The sequence below is a fragment of the Oryzias latipes genome, chromosome 24 (assembly GCF_053564925.1).
Source record: "Oryzias latipes strain Hd-rR chromosome 24, Olatipes_Hd-rR_3.1".
NCBI classification, from domain to species: domain Eukaryota; kingdom Metazoa; phylum Chordata; class Actinopteri; order Beloniformes; family Adrianichthyidae; genus Oryzias; species Oryzias latipes.
Window position 1 is genome coordinate 8199401 of NC_136260.1, and position 18916 is coordinate 8218316.

At 38.2% G+C, this 18916-nt stretch overlaps 1 protein-coding gene across 1 annotated transcript; it reads left to right on the top strand.

Annotated features, from left to right (window-relative positions):
- Positions 1-11005: 11005 nt before the first annotated feature.
- LOC101173598 (fibroleukin) lies at positions 11006-18746 on the top strand. The gene is made up of 9 exons (XM_011491937.4): positions 11006-11121; positions 11343-11587; positions 13571-13786; positions 15993-16112; positions 16186-16300; positions 16381-16518; positions 16637-16853; positions 16935-17130; positions 17416-18746. Exons 2-9 carry the CDS (start codon positions 11429-11431, stop codon positions 17560-17562), a joined length of 1308 nt encoding a protein of 435 aa, XP_011490239.1. The 5' UTR covers positions 11006-11121; positions 11343-11428; the 3' UTR covers positions 17563-18746.
- The last annotated feature ends 170 nt before the right edge of the window (positions 18747-18916 follow it).

The following is an 18916-nucleotide window of genomic DNA, read 5'->3' on the forward strand; positions in this document are numbered from 1 at the left end:
CGGATGCTTTTTAAAACAATTCATGCAAGCAGTAAAATATGAAATACAGCGAATATCTCTCTGTAATTCCCAGGGTTCACATCTCTGCATCTTTCGGAGCAATGAGGTTTGCATGGGATCACAGGGATCACATAGTGATAAATGAATCAGGTTAAAGCTCCTCTCTAAGAATTTATCATTATGCTGCCCTCTGACCAATAAATGTCATTGCAGAAAGTAGAGGAAGTGACAAGCAGTGATTGATGCAGCATTGATTGACTGATAGAGAGGCTCAAGGGCTTTGAAGGCTTTCATGATTGGATCCGCCTTGGGAGACAGCTGATGGTTTTACACTAGAGAGGAACCACACAGGAACACAATCTGAGTGTTTTTCTTTCGTTAGTTTTTTAGATCAATCGCTGACTCTTTTTTTTTTCAAATGAAAACAAAAGGCAAAATGTATATTTTAAAATGATCTTAATAATCTCCTAAAGTGTAAAAACTCTGAAGTGTAAAGACCTTATTTTAAAGGAAGTGTTCATTTACACTTTTTACTTTTCATTATTTATACATATTTAATACTCATATTTTCTCCTTTCTGACAATTGGAAAAATATCTGGCCGTCTGTGATGACAGAAATATATGAAAGTCATACATATGTTTATTTAAAGTCACTCTAATCATCTTTTCATCTACTCTAAAGGCGTTCACGGTGGTCTCTTACATAAGAATGTGCTGTTTTTAGCCAAAATCATAAAATCTGTCTGTCTTTTTTTCTAGGACATAGTTTCTGCAGACCGGCAGTAGTTCATTAGAAATTCACCTCTGAGTTGTGGGCGGGACTGTTGGCACAGAATAAGCCCACCCCCCCTTCCTATCACCCATCTGTTTACACTCTTTCTCTCCTGCTAGCTTACAGCCCCTCACACCGCCAACCTAACATTATCGTTGCAAAATTCAAGCTATCCTGTCGTACCGTTTAGATCCAGATTCCAGCTCAGACGAGGAAAACAAAGATGTACATGGATCTGTTTGTCTGCAAGTGGAAGCATCAGAATGGAGCGGAGCAGGAAGTGAATTTTCTACGTCACAAATATGCTCTTTTTCACACCGCATTTTTTCGTCTGCTCCTGATTCACAACGATTTGAATAAAGAAATGCTTAGAAATACAATTTTATTTTTCGTTTTCTGTTTATATCTTTCCATCATGATAAAAAATACCACAAAAACATGGTAAAAACACTTTTTTTGGGGGTCTTAAACTTCCTCTACAGCAGTGTTTTTCAACCTTTTTTGAGCCACGGCACACTTTAACCTTGACAAAAATCCCGCGGCACACCAGCATCCCAAAAAAAAAAAAAAAAAGCAGAAACTCATAGTCTGTTTTGATCTACAGCCCCCCCCCCCCCCCCCCCCCAGCCCCCCGGCAATCTGACGTGCATTTTTGTGATAATTGCGGCAGAAAAAGCAGGAAGTTGCAGATGTTTTTCTAAAAGATGTAATAAAAGTTAAGTTACATACAAACTGTATGTTCGTTGTGTTTTCAAGACGCTGTCCCTTTAAGCCAATGCATCATGGGAGATGTAGTGTGAAAACTGCGACAAAACGGCAGAAAGACTCGCGTCTCTGAGCTTCATGGTTTTGTTAACTTGTTCCACGGTCTGATACCGGATTCTGTGGAAAGCTACACCGCTAAAGACGAGCTTTAGCTAGTGTTTTTGTCGGAACTGACTGAGTTATGAGCTAAATTGGAACAAGGAAGTGGAGACTTTAACCATTTCTGATTGGTCAGACTGATGACATGTGATTAAGCCTTCAAGAATGATTGGTGGAGTCGTGGAGACAGTAAAAGCTGCGGGACTTTTCCTTACACAGTTATAGCTGCAGCTATTTCGCGTTACCGTCATTCTTATCAAAATGTCTTTAATAGAATCAAATAAACACAACGAAAAAAGTATTTTATGATCGTTTATATTCCTAACTACTCAGTGTTTTATCAGGACCTGTTTGGATGAACAAAGAGCTGATTTCCTGGAGATGGTTAATGTTTTTAGATCAGTTAATGAGGGCAATTTTCCACGGCACACTTGACCATCTCCCACGGCACACTAGTGTGCCGCGGCACACTGGTTGAAAAACACTGCTCTACAGAGTGACCTTCTCATTTTGACATAAAATATAAACTCATCATCCTTTGTGTGTGCCTCTTTAGTGAACCGTGTTAATATCTTTTGTAGCTTTTTGGGTTGTGGAAACAAAACATGCAGGCTCAGATAGAGCACACACCCTCCCAGCCCCCACATAGAAACAATTCCATAGAGATTTTAACAAGAAACCCTTTTCCAAGTAGTGACAGCACTAAAAACCATCAATCTTTTGGGTCACTCGTCTACACCTTTATCTCAGTTTGGTCATAATGTGTCTTGCTTTACTCTTTCAAGGCTCGTTTATGCCTTTTATCCAATTTGGGTCAATTTTGTTTCTATCTTTAGTCTAATTGCATCTTTAGATTTTTCCTTTTGCTCTTGTTAGAATCTGGTAGCAATTAGTTTGGGTGATTTTGGATAAGGGCTCTGTAGATAACAGCTTGGTGGTGTTATTTGTCATGTTTTTTTTTCCTTATTTTTGGGATGCAATAATCTAGAGATTTATAAATGAGAAAAACATCTGGACGGATGGGGGGATTCGTTTTAGTGTTCAATATTCTGAGAATTAGGAAAGTTCAGTTTACATCAGCATAGTATACACGGTGTTTTGGGTTATACAGATACCTTATCTTGCTTTTTTGTAACCTCATAATATCTTGTGTTCGTGGAATCCCTGTGGAGTCCTTTTAATAATTTTCTTTAATTAGTTGTTTTTTTAAAGTCTTTAGATTAATAATCTTATTTATCTTTACTGCAGCTCAGAGAAGGTTTTCTACATTGCATCCTGCAGATTTCAGCTGGTTGTATTCAGATCAGATCTTTTTGGCTTGTTAACTACACAAGGTTATAGTGTGTATAGTGTAAGCTATTGTAAAAGGAAGTGAAAGAGAATAGTATCAAACAATCCTAAAGGAAAGCCAACTTCAAGTTTTCAGGAAAAGAGTGGGCTTTTTAAAAATGTTGAAATGAATGTTTACAGAAATTTGCTTTGAGCTCTAAATAAATAGAAAATAATTAAAAAATATTAATGCAAAAAAAGTGAACAGGAAGGATTAAAAATACCCCATGCATGCAACAAAGCACAGATTTTCACACCAACATTAACCTGGCAGCCTCTATTTTTAAACTTTAATTGGCACAGGATCCCTGTGAACAGCTGCAAGGACCATAACATCCAGCTTCACATCCTTTTCACTCCAATCACACCGTTCAGTGAGGTGACCTTTAGTAGTTCTGCAGGCAGCATGTTTTTCCTGTTCACACACAGCTTATAAAAAAATTCCAGTGATCTATTTGCACAGAATTTATACTTTTCTCTATTTGTTAAAAAACTATGCAAATAACACGCTGAGTTTTAGGGTTTACTGCTCAATGAGTGAACCAAAGACATTGTGATTTCTGCAACCGTAGCATTAGTGTTGCCTCCAGCACTTCAAACAAACAATAATGTGTAGACTGCGTCTGTCTTAGATTAATACCATTGAACCTGAAGTCTCTCCAGTTCATCAAATCATAAATTCATCATAATTTTACGTGAAAAGGCAAGCACCAACTTAGGGCTCAAACTTTTCTAAACAGCTTAGATTGGAAAGACACATAGGGGACTTCAGCATGCATTTTTTTGGAGATTAAAGATTTATGATGTCAATAAACATTTAATTCAATTCAATTCTGTTTTATTTATACATAATGTTACAACGTAGTTGTCGCTTCATACTGGTAATTGTACATTCATTCATTCATTCATTCATTCATTCATTCATTCATTCATTCATTCATTCATTCATTCATTCATTCATTCATTCATCTTTTATTCCCGTTTATTCCCTTTCGGGGTCACGGGGCTGCCGGGTTCTATCCCGACCACTTGTGGGCGACGGCAGGGGACATCCTGGACAGGTCGCCAGTCTGTCGCAGGGTAATTGTACAATAACATGAAATACTTCACAAAATACAAAAGGTAATTGCTAGGATTAACTAAACAAACTAAGTCAAACTGGGCATCCCCGCTCTTAGATTCTTCTCCGTAAGGAAAAACACCTTAAAAAAAAGGATTTCGGGGGGAAAAAAGAAGAAATCTCAGGGATGGCACAAGAAAGAGTTATCCTCTCTCAGGATGTTCCGGACCAGGACTCTTAGAGAAGAATTAGCTTATCTAACTCTACAACTACATGTTTAAATAGTGTAGCAGGTGGGCTTCATCAGGATGGAATTGAGGGACAGTTGGGGGTCCAAGACGAGCCAGAGGCCTACTAGCAACTAATTGTTATCGTCATAGAAATTTTATTCAAACATGTTAACAGTAAGTTATGGCAAATATAGCAAATGGTAATAATAATAACAATAATAAAAAAAATCTACATTTAAAGGATATCAATATTATTACAATATAGTATTAATCTAAATGGGAATGGCCAGCTTTATGAAACAACTTTCCCTCTGCGGAGAAACGTGTATAATGAATGTAATGAAAATTTTAATTATTCCCTCAAACTTCATTACAGTAGGTGAGGTAGGAGGAGCAATAAGTTAAATATTCTCTGGTTACTAGCTAGCCTTGCAATAGACTGTCCAATGGGTTAGCCTGTTAGCCTGTGTTAGCCAATAAAAAAGCCAGAGGCTGCGTTTGACTCAGCTGCCATTGCTCTCAACTATTAAAAGACTATGTAACTGACATTCAGTTGGAATTTATACCGAATTGATATGATTAAAATGCAAACTTCCAGTAAAATTAAATTCACCTGGAGAACACGAATATACACATATTGTGCACCCAAAGTGCCTTACAGTCACAGTCCCATTCATTCACACACTGCCAAGCACACTCTGCTGTCGAACACTGGCGCCAACCACCAGGAGCAACGTGGGGATCAGAATCTTGCCTAAGGACAAAATCTACTATTATTATGTCATGATGGCAAAACAAAAACATGCACTATAACCAATTAAAACGGGAACAGACACAAAGGCATGGCAGTGACCAGCTTAAAAACCAAACTATTAAATAGACCAACAAGTACTCAACTAACTGGAGGCATCCTAAATAACTGAAACCTGGTGTGCAAGAATCACAAGAACAGAAATCTGAACTACTAAACCCAATCAGAACTCAATGTATAACTTAAAAAAATATTTTAAATGAAATACAATTTTAAATAAAACAACTAAATCAATAAAAGCTTCACTTCAAATTATTAAAACTTTACAGAAAATCATTTAGAGTTTGATTTTTTTTATTACATACTGCACCTTCAATTAATTTAACTTTTGTAATTGGTTTCAATGTAAGTTTTATTTTACGTTGCCAAAGTTTTTACTTCCCTTTGAAAGCTCCTGAAGTTGTTTATGTGTGTGACATGTGATGTACAAAGCTGGCTTGTCTAAAGCTGATTCAGAAAATGGTCCTTTGTTTATCTGAAAGTGAACCTTGGTGCGTTTCAGTACAGTAGGACAGAAATGGTGTTGGAAGATTCCTATTAGTGTTCAGTTGTTTTTTCCTTCCCATCCAGTACAGTGTGAAAACAGACCAAACCAAATGTTTTAAATTTTCAAACATTTCCTTCTCAGTCATCCATCAAACTCCAGGTGTGAAAGCGCCCCAGGCTCACTTACCAAGTTTGAGTTTCAGTTTCAGTCAAATGAAGAGGAAAGAGCTGAAATCATGTTTTTATATTGAAATCTCTTCATGTTACTCAGTGACACACTTCCCAGTGACATGCTCGCTCCTTCACCTCCATCCCTGCCTCCTGTCAAACTGTCACGTTGCTCTGCCTCCGCTCCCTCTAGCTGTGATGGAAGCTTCCACTTTGCATCGTGACAATGATGTAACATTCTTTTTCCCATGATAAATTATTTAGAAAACTGCTGTACACAATGCCTCATTATGTTTCTAGTGACACATTGTTTCCCTAAAGGTTGCACCAACATGGAAAAAAATGCAAACGGTTTTATGTTTACTTCTGCTTTACTTCAGATGGCAGCTGAAGATGCAGATGGTATCACTGAGGTCAGTTTTCAGGGTTTCAGGTTGAGAATCTTTTCATCTAATTTGGGGTTTCGAGAAGCTGATAATTATCATATTTAGGTCCACTAATGATGATAATATTAATACATTTACACTAACCAGACACTTTATTGGGAACACTTTGCTAGGACCAGGTTGGACCTCCCTTTTGCCTTCAGAACCGCCTTGACCTTTGGTGGCATTGATTCAACAAGTTACTGGAAACATTCCTCAGACAGTTCTGTCCATATTGACATGACAGCATCAACAGTTGCTGCAGGATGGTCCCCACATCCCAAAGGTTATCTATTGGGTTGAGATCTGGTGACGGTGGAGACCATTTGAGTACAGTGAACTCGTTGAAACCAGTCTGAGATGATTCCAGCTTTAGGACATGGCTCCTTATCCTGCTGGAAGTACCATCAAAAGATGGTCCACTGTGGTCTAAAAGGATGGACATGGTCAGTAGGCTGTGGTGTTGGAACCATGCTCAACTGGTACTAAGAGGCTCAACGCTTGCTAAGAAAATATCCCCCTCACCATGACACCACCAGCCTGAACTGCTGACACAAGGCAGGATGGATCCATGCTTTGACGGAGACTCATCAGACATAACAAAGTTATTCCAATCTTCTTTTGACCCGTTTTGGTGAGTCTGTGAATTGTTGCCTCACTTTCCTGTCCTTAACTGACAGGAGTGGCACCCCATGAGGTCTTCTGCTGCTGTTGCCCATCTGCCTCAGTGTTGAGTGTTCAGAGATGCTCTGATTGGCTGATGAGAAATTTGCATTAATGAGCAGTTGGAGAGTGGTGGCTGTGTATTTAGTGCTACAATTAAGAATATACTCTCGGCTGGCCTGGGAATGCCTCGGGGTCCCCCCAGAGGAGCTGGAGGAAGTGGCCGGGGCGAGGGAAGTCTGGGCATCTCTGCTTAGACTGCTGCCCCAGCGACCCAGTCCCGGATAAGCTGAGGAAGATGGATGGATTAACCCTTGTGCTATCTTAGATGACCCCACCCTTACATTGATTTGTTCTCCCTACCATGACAAAGGTGGATAAAGGTGGAAAGATTTCATGTAATCCATGGACACCAGTGAAGATCACAAATCATTGAAGAAGAAAAGGTTCAGAGAACTGTCTAGTGGGTCTAGATGACCCAACTCCCAACGTTAAAGTGCCTAGGATAGCGCAAGGGTTACGAATACACTTTAAAATATCTACAATAAACTGAATTTCTGTTGGAATTATGGAAAGTAAGTAAAGAAAGAAGAAAGAAGTAAGACTGAGTAAATGCCCTTCGAAATCTGCAAATTTGGCTTTTTTACAGCTTATGTAGGCATTTATAATGAGGATTTGTATCCTCAGCAGATATAGATCCAGTATTACGTTTGTGAGACATCCTCACTGCAAAATTTCTACCGTATAACAAATTGGAACAATTACATAAATGAAGTCACGTTCTCTGATAAATGACTCTAATCTAGAAAAAGAGACACTGAGCATCTCTTCAGTTCTCATGAAATAGATGTTTTTAGGGGTATGCTCAGAAATGCCTGATTGTGGGATTGTTTTTTGTGATGAATTAAAATTCTAATGCACTTAAAAAGGTGTTATGCATGACATAGGCCCTTTACACCTATAAACAAACTAATTTAGTTGTTCCGGTTTTGAACATCTACATGTAAACCAAGCACAACACATTTTTTTCTTATCTTTTTTGTACTGAACATCTCAAGCGGTTTTAATGGTTTAATTTTTTTTTTGCACATGCTCATTAGAAAAAATATTAAATGATAAGAAAAGGTAAAAAATCTGACAACTAATGTGTTAAGAGCACAAGATTTCTCCCAGATGTAAAAACGTTTTGAATAAAGCTAATTTACATTTTCTAATATGTTATACTTAAATTAGTCCAGTTTTTTGTATTGCTTAGTAATTTGGGAGCAGTACCTGCAAAGACAACACTGAGATATTACATTGGTGAAATACTTTAAGTGATCACACAGAACAGTGTTAGGCTTTACATTTTGAAATCATTGTTAATGTAAAAATAGATTTTTTTAAATTAGCTAAATGTATTCAGATTATATTTAGAACATTTTAATACAAGAAAATAATAAATAAAAAGTGTTTGTATGGGGGTTTACATTAGACATAATTCATTCGTTCTATAAGATTTCTTGGAAACAACAAAATAAAATAGTGTTAGAAATACTGTTGCAAAAATCTCAGTCTTAATGACTTGTCAACTTGAGCACCAGAACCAGACTATGTCACAGTCTATCTAGTTGTGAGGCTTTGGTACAGTGTCAAAAACAGAAAATCTACCTCACTTCCAGGTACTCTGGGTTTCTGTTACTTTACTCTACATCCTCTCATCAATTAAGCCTTCCCTTTGAAACAATGACTAAATTGTCTGTCAATTCCTCTTAGCCTACCACCATCATATTTTTGCCTTTAAGTTCATGGATGGTTGTCCCTCTGCCCTTTTCCACCCAGTTCTCCACCTGGAGCAGTGTTTAGGTGTGATCTGGTCCCTAACATAGCATCCAGGATGGCTCTGGGGTTTATTAATCTATGGTCCAAGCTCATCCCAAGCTAAAATATCCAAATCCTTTTGTGAATAGAGTATTTCTTTCCTGTCTCGCTCCAACATGTATGTGCCATCCATGTCATTAATTTAGAAATAAAGAGGATTAGCCTTTTTTTTGTTTTTGGAGTGAAGGTTTGGCTTTGTGTCAAAAAAAGAAATATTGGTCTTATGGAAGCCAGTAACATCTGTCTTCAGTGGACTGAGGAAAAATAATGATCGCCTTAGGGATAATTCTCCTTAAACAAAGTAAATGTGTTTTTTTCTTAGTTTCTATGCGCTTGTGTTAAGGATGAGCTTTTAGGCAAACATCCAGAAATCTTATGCTGATTAAACCCCTCCCTCTCTTTTTTTCTTGATTGACCTTTGAGGCACTTTTTCTTTTATTGTGATTTTATATCTCAATATGTCATTGAGTTTAAAGGCTAATGTCATGAACCAGTCTGTTTTTTCGTTAATGACAACATTCTATCTCCACTTTGCCTTCAATAAAATAGTTCCTTAAAAGGAGTCAAAATCTTTTTACATTTGAAAACAATTTGTTTAAACATTAAGAAATTCAGCCACTGTGGTAAGAAAAGTGGCCTGACCAAAAATTCTTCTTTCAAGAAAGAATTCTAGTCACTAAGACATACTTTCTTAAACTAAGATAATTTTGCTAATGAGCAACTTTCTCGATAAGACAACTTATCTTTCAAAACAGAAAATAAGACAATCTTCCTTTACACAAAAGTCTTTTTTTTACCTTCTTGAGATTCAGTTTTTAACATCTTTATTACTCCATAAAGATACATAAAAACACAATTTTGACATGAACCTGGCTGTAATAACTATCAAAATGCACCAAATGTTTTTTGTTGAACATTTTCGTGACCAAAAAATCATGGGACCATGAAGCTAAAATCAACCAGTAACATTACAAAAATACTGTTCAAAAATAGTCATCTTTAATTTTAGTTTTTTTTTTTTTTTTACAAAAAAGAAATCAGTGGCAATAGTAAAAAAATAAAAGAGAATGAAAGTACAGTATATTTAACATATTTATTTGGTTTTTGTTTATGCATCAAATATTGCGTGAAGGATTTCTCAAAACTTCTAAAAATTCTGTATTTTGATGCCTTCAAAGAAAGCTGAAATAAAGATGCAGAAAAAAATCCTGCTACTTTATTTTTCTTAATACCTTTTGTTGGTAGACCCCATATGACATAATTTTGCTCATATTCATCCGGGTGTAATTTTGTATGATAATCTGATAATAGGCTGGTCAAACATTTCTAATAACAGTACACTAAAGAGTACTGTACAGCAAACCAGCGATGCTGACGTCTGTTTTGCAGTCAAAGGGCGCCATCCTGTGGCTTCACTCATTTACACAAACACGCCAGCTTTCAGTTTGACTGCAGTCATATAAAAACATTTGGATTTCCTCCACAGGAGTCAAAGGGCCTGCAAACTGCCAGAACGCTTTTGTATTCATTTAAAATTAATTTATAAGCCTTTTTCTTAACACACAAAAAAAGTATTTTTTTGAAAAAGAATCTCTCTCAACAACAACAACGGAGGAGAGGAAAAGAGAGAGATCTCTCTCTTTTCGCTTTTGCTAAATGAATCCTCAAGTTGGTGTGATTAGTTTTTATCGTTTGATCGATCTGGTGATCCCTTTTAAAAGATATTTTCACGCTTTTTCCTGAAGCTCCTTTTCCCTCCATCCAACACATTTCCTATTTTGTTCACTTAGTTGAGAATCTTTTAGAATCTGTTCCACCGAAATTAACCAACATAAGCAGCAGAAGTTGCCCTTTTTTCTATACATTTCCCTGTTGGAACCTGCACGTTCTGCCACATGGCGTTCTCTAAAATGCAAAGCTCAGCTTGCATACTGTAATAGGATCAGCACCCCTCATTCTCCCATTTACACCAGCCTTCATTACCCCGAGCTTATAGCAGGATTACTGAGGCTGCAGGTGATGTTTATTTTCTGTTCCAGCTCCTGGGGATGTTTTGCTCTGCGCACCAAAAGCTGCAGTCCCCCATACTTTTAAAGGAAATTGTGCTTTTATCTTTTTTAATGTTGTAAAAGCTTTAAAAGAAGTCTGAAAGCACAGTTCAGAGAGTTTAACAAGCAAGCTAAAACTTAAGTTCTTCTGATTTTTTTGACATAGAAACAAGGATGACAAGAAAGTTGACCACATAGCTTCTCCATCCATCCTTCTTTCTGGCAGTGCTCCCCCCCTTTTCTGAGTGGAATCCTCTTAAAGGTGGATTATTAAGCTAAGATGTCTCCGCTGAGACTGAGAGATGCAGAGACGCAGCGAGGGAACGCTAGTGAAGACGAGCGAAGACAGCAGGACAATGGAGAAGACCCCTTGGCTTCATGCGGACCAAGGTGGAAGAGCTGGGGTGAGTGCCGCTCATTCACATGTTCCAGGTGTATTCACCCGGAACATAATACCTGTTTTGTATTATTGGCTTTTAGGGTTTGAAATAGGAGAAAATATAACAAAACTAGTTTTCAGTACATTTGAGATCAGAACAAAAGCATGTTAAACCTAAAGACTGTTGGAAAAATGTTGTAGAGTTGCAAGAAAATGTCCCTTTTTTTATTCGCTTCAACTTTGCAGTCAAAGCCAGAGCCTCACACTGTGAAACACGTATTCCTGAGTCTCCCTCCCCCTGTTGAAAACGAGGCGGGGACAGCCTAACCTTCATGACAGCAATGGGCTCTCTGACCCCAACCGACCCACGGAGTTGGAGCTCCGCTCTCTGCATCCTCTTCCTGCTGTTCCAAGAGGCCAAAGTGGACACCCTGGACGCTTCTACCACTCTCAATGGTGGGGGGTCCCAGTGTGGGGAGTACACAAACCAGGTACAACCTTAAAACTGTCAAATGGGAGCTCCACAGGTGGTAGAAATTTCCATTTAGTTTGATTTGTGCCTCAAAGCTTTAGAATTGACTTCAGTTATTTTAAACCTGAAGAACAAAGCTTTAAAGAGAAAGATGCTGCACATCAGTGCAAAGTCCTGCTTCACTGTGAGTTAGACTCTGGAGTTTGTGACTTAGTCAACAACTTTAAATGCTTATGCTTTTCCCCTTAACGTTTGTTTAAAAAAAAAGGATTCAATTCATGGGTTTCATGAATCAATGTTGCCCTTTTTTTTTGCTCATATCTTGCCAGGCAACACATAAGGAGAAAATAAAAACAACTAAAAACAAATGTATATGCATTTGGTTTAGCACTAATGCAACTGCCAGTTTGTGATGGCTCTACAACATGGAAATTCATCACAGTAATAATTAATTAATAAGCATGTAAAAATGATGCCACACCATAAAGCTCTAAGTGTATTTTATATTTGACATTGTCTGTCTGATGCAAATGTTTTAGCATAAGACACTCTTAATCCTGTTAAGAACCATTGCAACCAGGTAAGAGACAAGAATAAAGTTGTTTGTCGCTTCAAAAGGCAGAAGTGTCATCCATTTATCGGTAAAAACATAACAACTGGCATTTCAGTGAAACATCTGATATGCTAGATCATCGCCACAGACAGCTAAATGTGTCATAATGCATGCCAGAGAACAAATAGACTTTTTAAACCGCAGAGCATTTATCCACTTCTCCAAATTGCCAATAAAGCAGAAATAAAGAACTAGAAAGAAAGTTCCAGACGTTGGACCAACAATGTCCTGCTTCACTGTATTTTGTAGAGTGACTTTCAGTTTTGGATGAAGGTCAAAGGAACTTAATTAGTTGTTTTTTTTTAAATGGTTCTATTCACCCAAATTGATAATGATAAAAATACAAGATATACAAGGTTTGAACCAAATAGGTTTATCTGGGTTTCATCAGACCACAGAACATGGTTCCAGTAATCTATTGACTTCAGCAAACTGGTTCTGGGCTTTTTTTTGTGCATTGTGTTCAGAAAAGTCTTTCTTGTGGGATGACAGCCATGCAGACCAATTAGATGTAGTGTGTGGCATATGGTCCGAGCACTGACAGGCTCACCCCCCCCATTCCTCCAACCTTTGCAGTAATGCTTGGAGCATTCACACATATGTGTTTCAAAGGCCACCCTTGGATGTGACGCTGTGAGTTTGCGCTGAACTTCTTTGGCCGACCATGGCGAGGCCTGGTCCGAGTCAAAGCTGTCTGTTCAAACCGCTGGATGGTCTTGGCGACTGTGCCCCAGCACAGTTTCCGAGTGTTGGCCGTCTTCTTATATCCTAAGCCTATCCTATCCTATACTTTAATACTACATTTAAAACACCTGCTACCTATTGACACCTGAGACATTGTTACACTAAAGACTCACATGGCACTGGGGAAGGAAAATGCCTAAGTGTGCTTAGTTTAGACATTCTCACTAAGGGGGTGTACTCAGTTTTGTTGCCAGGGGTTTGGCTATTAATGTCTGTAATAATTTAAAGAAAATTTACATTTTCACTGCTCTACAAGATGAACACTAACTACTTGGGATTGTGACAAAAATTCATTTCTGCAGTGTGAAAAGAGATAAATAAATATCTGCAGAAATGTGAAGGGGGGGGAATCACTTTTGAGAGATTCTGTAGGTAAAAACCAACATTTCTTCCTAAAAATTATTTGTCCGGCTTGATAAAAAGCATTGTGTTTTAAAAAAATCAAGTTAAGATAAATTACTTTAAAAAAGATTTTTGGAGAAAGATTTGAAACGTTGAGGTCCTTGACTCTGTGTATATTATTATATACCAGTTTTTCCTCTACAAAGTCTGATTTTTTTTAAGTGTTTCTACATTTTCAAAAATCCCATTTAAGCTTTTGTTAGACTTTGAGGCATTTTCTGATCATTTCTTCTCATCTGACAGTTGACAGAGGATGGGATGTGTCGCCTAGAGGCCACCCTGCCTCAGCTGGATGAGAGGAGATGCCCTGATATGTTTCGCTGCACAGACGAGGTTTCCTACTGGCTCCACGAGAATGAGGAGAGGAAAGATCAGATTGTGGCGCTCAAAGAAACCATCTCCGAGCTGCAGGAGGATCTGAGGAACCACCGGCATCGCATCAAAGTCCTGGAACTTGAGGTGAGTCTGAAAACAGGATAAGTTTGTTTTTTCGGCCAGAGCAGGAAAGACACAACCTGAACTGCCATGTGCTCTGATGTGCTGCTTGCTCATCAAACTGGCTTCCATCCCGGCGTGTCCTTGACCTCAGTCTCTAACAGGATTACCATCCTCTCTTCCTCGTGTTTCCTCATGCGACCCGGGCAGCTGGCTTATGCAGAAAGAAATAGCTAGACTACATGTGTGCTCACATAGAAAATAACCTACGTAGTTCTGTGCCACAAACGAACCGTAACAAAAGAAGAAGAGTGTGTGGATGGGAAGAAAATTGTTATATTTCCTATCTGTGTAAAAAGCAATTAGGTTTCTTTAGTTTTTTTAGTCTATTCCAAGTCTTAAATCGGATTTTTAAAGAGCAATTTCTGACTCAATTATATATTTTAGGATTTGAAATATATTTATACTTGTTACAATTAAAAGGAATATTTTCCAAACATAATTTATTTTTTAAGTCTTTCCTTTACTGCAGTTTGGTTACCACTTCCCTGATGAGACTCATTTGTATACCGTCAATTCTGAATGGCAACATATTGTGGAAAAAAATACAAAAAATGGTACTTAAGTAAAACTACTGTTAAATTGACAATTAAACACTCAATAACAAGTTGGGGAAAGTAATTAAGTAAAAGTATTACAGAATCCTGTCAAACACTACTGCATGCTAAGTATGCAGAAATAGCAAGCTACTTTTTTAAAAATGTTATCCCTAAGGTGAGGGTCAAAACTCATGGAGAGGCTTCGTTCTGCCGTAACGGTCCTCGCCTGTGGAAAAGCCTACTGGAGAACCTCAGAGCCGCAGAGACCGTAGAGATTTTTAAGGAGAGATTCATGACCCACCTTTTTAATTTAGCTTTTAGTTGATCTCATCTGTTTGTTTATAGTTTTTTTTAATACATATTATTTTATTTATTTTATGCATTTATTTTATTCTCAATTTTACGTTTTTATATATGTCTTTCATTTTAGCATCTTTCTATGATTTTAGCCCCAGTCTGTCTAGCGGGGGTCTTTTCTGCCAGGGCTTGCCGGCTTAGTTGGTGGTTGTTGCCGTGGTCGTCGCCCTTGCTGGGGCGGCTGGAGTTTCACGTTGCAGCCTCATGGCTGTGGAGTGGACCCCTTAGCTGTCCCGGCCTGGGTGGGCTCTGTGGTAATGTTCCTGTGGCCGAGCTGGCTCCTGGTATAAAGAGATTTCCAAACATGGTTTCCTCACAGCAGAGCTGAGCCTTAATTTCTTTTAGAAGTTACTTTTATAAGTAGTCATTGTGTCTGGGGTCACTTGTTAACGGAGGGCAGTGGGAAGGGAGAAGGGTGGGTTTTTATGTTTTAAATGTAAACCGTTTCTAGTTGCGCAACCATGAGAAGTGCTTTTTTATACATAGTTTGATTTAATTTGATTTGAAAAACATTTATCAAGGATTTAAATCTAGATAATCAAATAAATTGAATTATTTTGGTTTTTAACCAATTAAGACATATAGAGGTGAAAACAACTGTTATAATGTTGACCTGCAAGGTAACAGTAACAGGCAAACTTGGGGTTTAATTTAGCATGACACACTCTTAAGACACCTTTGAGGTAAAAGGTTTTAGTTTTTACCAAATTTTAAACTTGACTCTCTTTCTCAATGTAAATTTTCTGCGTTTCACGCACAGCGGGACTTCATAGTTTTATAACATGCATATATTACATATACTGGTATCTATCTATCTATCTATCTATCTATCTATCTATCTATCTATCTATCTATCTATCTATCTATCTATCTATCTATCTATCTATCTATCTATCTATCTATCTATCTATCTATCTATCTATCTATCTATCTATCTATCCATCCATCCATCCATCCATCCATCCATCCATCCATCCATCCATCCATCCATCCATCCATCCATCCATCTATCTATCTATCTATCTATCTATCTATCTATCTATCTATCTATCTATCTATCTATCTATCTATCTATCTATCTATCTATACACACATATACATATTTAATTACATATATAATATATGTGTGTGTGCGTGTGTGTACCCCGTTTCTATATGATCTTTTTCAAATGGCATTTTTTCATCTGCGCCTGCAGAAAAATAAATAATTTCTGATTGTATTCTTGTTTTCCTAAATATAATATCAGGTTTTTTGGTGATTATTATTTTGTCAGAGTGAAGAGCGCCACCATCTGAACATCTCTCTGGAGCTGCATCTCCATGAGCTGGAGGTGCGTTATGCAGAGGCCACCTCCCTGCTGCACCTGCAGGGGACCCTCATCCTGGACCTGCAGGTGGGTTCCGACTTCTCAAATGGGATAGCTTGGATAGCTTGGAAGTCTTGTAACTGGTTCTTAACGTGTCTAGAACCAACTGCACAACCTAACCCTTGTTCTGGACAAGTTAAAAAGAAACCCCGGATGCTCCATTAATATTGTCCGCCCAAATCCTCTTCTGAATACCCAAGATGCTCTGCATCCAGGTATGGAGTCACATGATCACGTGTCAGCAGAGGGCGCCAAATATGTCGGTCCAGCTGAGTGTCTTCTGCTCTTCCCTCAGAGATCCAGCATGTGGGAGACTGTCCCATTGACTGTGCCTCCATCTACTTCAGCGGGGTGAGGAGATCAGGTCTCTACGCTGTGGTTCCATCCCTGTCAGGCCTGCCTGTGGACGTTTACTGTGACATGGACACGGAAGGTGAGGTGCACTAAGCTAATCATAAACAAGTCTTCTGTGTTCACAAGATTAATTGAGAGTCTCCAGCTTCTTTAAAAAGAATCTGTGCTGCATTTAGTGTGTCCTGGGCTCTCCACAGGTGGCGGGTGGACAGTGATCCAGCGGCGAGTTGACGGCTCGGTGAGCTTTAACCGTAACTGGAGGGATTACAGGGATGGATTTGGTGACCTGCACTCCGAGTTCTGGCTGGGAAACAACCACATACATGAACTGACCGCCCAGGGAGAGTACAGCCTCCGCATTGACCTGGAGGACTGGAACATCCAGCACAAATATGCCCTCTACCAGAGCTTCAGGTTCACACACATGGAAACTCTGTGATTGGACGTTTCTACAGAACTCCTAAAGACTTTTGCATGATCTTTCTGCCCGTGCAGGGTGGAGGATGAGGAGCATCAATACCGTCTTCACGTGTCTGGCTTCAGCGGCACAGTGCAAGACTCTTTCAGCTGGTACCATGACAAGCAGAGCTTCAGTACACCAGACAGTGGAAACATCTGTGCTGAGATCTCACATGGGGGCTGGTGGTACAACCAGTGTTTCTACACCAACCTAAACGGAGTCTACTACAGGGTAGGGTATGCCACACTTAAAGACCCACTCAAATAATCTTTTGATCTATTGTTAAATTGTTCCCAGTGGTCTTTTGATCATGATTATGCCGCTTTTATCCAAAGTTTAAAAAAATGTTTTTCCTTTTTTAAATTTTAAGATTAATTTTGTAATTAAATTTCCCCCATCATCAGAAAAATGCTGTAAGAAGATGTTAAAAGCACCAATTTCATCAGAGTGGGTCTTTAAACAAACTTAAAGAAAAAAAACAAAAAACTTTTTGTCTTATCCTTGTTTATCCTGCAGGGGGGCCATTACACTCCAAAGGGCCGGGGCCCACTTGGTCCTGATGGCATCGTTTGGTACTCCTGGAAAGACTCGGATTATTATTCTCTGCGCAAAGTCAGTATGATGATTCGACCACGCAGCTTCCAAACACGCCTGTCGCCCTGACAACAGCTGGGATGCATCTGCATTTTGTTACAGCATCAAGGATAAAACTGTGCAGCAGCGAGGAGCTTTCTTTTCTTGACATTGACTTAATAAAACTGGTCCTATAAGCTGTTACTGACTTTTCAAGACATACATTTTGTATTAAGAGTATTTTTGGAAACCTTTTTTCTCCAGTTATGGAAAAAATCTCATTTTGTACCTACTCCAATTTTTTTTCAAAGCTGGAAATGTTTTGGAAGCAGTGGCTGAATTTTTGTACTCCACAAAGACAAAGCTCCTCACCTGACACTCACATGTTTCTTTACAACTCCTTGTCAGTTCTGTTTAAATATTATTCACCCATAAATTTAACTGAAAGTAAAATTGCTTAAAGACAGAGCACCTTAGGTTCCCTTTTAAAACACTTAAAATCCGTTTTTCCCAAAGTTACCTCAACTATTGTGCTTCTTTTGTAGTCAAGTTGTACATTTTGTAATGGTGTTTTTGGAATATTTGTATTATAGATTTCAACAAATTCTAACTAATGAGCCAAAAAAATGTTTTTTAAATAATAAAGCAAATGTTTTGGAATCAATCAAACCAGTGCCTCTTTTAGATCCAAGAAACTACTTGAAACTTTAAATACTTAAAGTTTGAAAGCTATTTGGATGACCTAACATAGTAATGTATACTACAGTTAATAAACTTGTGGGCTGAGGCTGCAGAAAACCTTCAGGAAGATGGAAAATGGGTTTAAGGTCCAATCAAACATTAAATGTTGATCCTTAACTTTTCAGCACGGTGGTGGTAGTGTCATGGAGTTTTGTAGATGGACTTGCTTTTTCCAATCTAAATAACAGTCAGGTAGTTGCAGCTAAATGTTTGAACATAACACTATTTATGTTATTTCCCAAGAAACTTACGTTTTTTAGCGTTTTATGTTGCCAAAACATTTATCTTTAATATAAAACCCACAAAAATGAAATGTTTGTCCTGCATAGGAACAGCTAAAAATAAAATCAACTGTGAAACCCATTAACTCTTATCTATGTATTACCAATAAGTCTAATTAAAAGGCATCATTGTCTTAGAACAGTGTTGAGCAACATTTTGCTGTTTTAAGATTGTATATGCTTGACATAAACTAACTGTGCAATTAAAAAGATCAAAAAAAGATTTAAAAAATAAAACTGTTTTGTGAATCATTGTAATCATCCTCATTGTGGCCCGATATGACCTCTCTGAAACCAGAACTTCACCAAAAACAAACAAAGCCTAACTATTCAGGGTTTAACAGGTACCCGTCAATTCAAAAACGTGCATGTTTTTGCAGTTTGGTGTTAAAAAGGTTTCTAAAATTCAGTACAGTTTGGAA

Coding starts and splice junctions, on each gene's coding strand:
- LOC101173598 (XM_011491937.4), top strand. CDS start 11,429: ATGACAGCAATGGGCTCTCTGACCCCAACCGACCCACGGAGTTGGAGC. Junction 13,787..15,992: donor TCAAAGTCCTGGAACTTGAG/GTGAGTCTGAAA, acceptor TTATTTTGTCAG/AGTGAAGAGCGCCACCATCT. Junction 16,301..16,380: donor CCAAGATGCTCTGCATCCAG/GTATGGAGTCAC, acceptor CTCTTCCCTCAG/AGATCCAGCATGTGGGAGAC.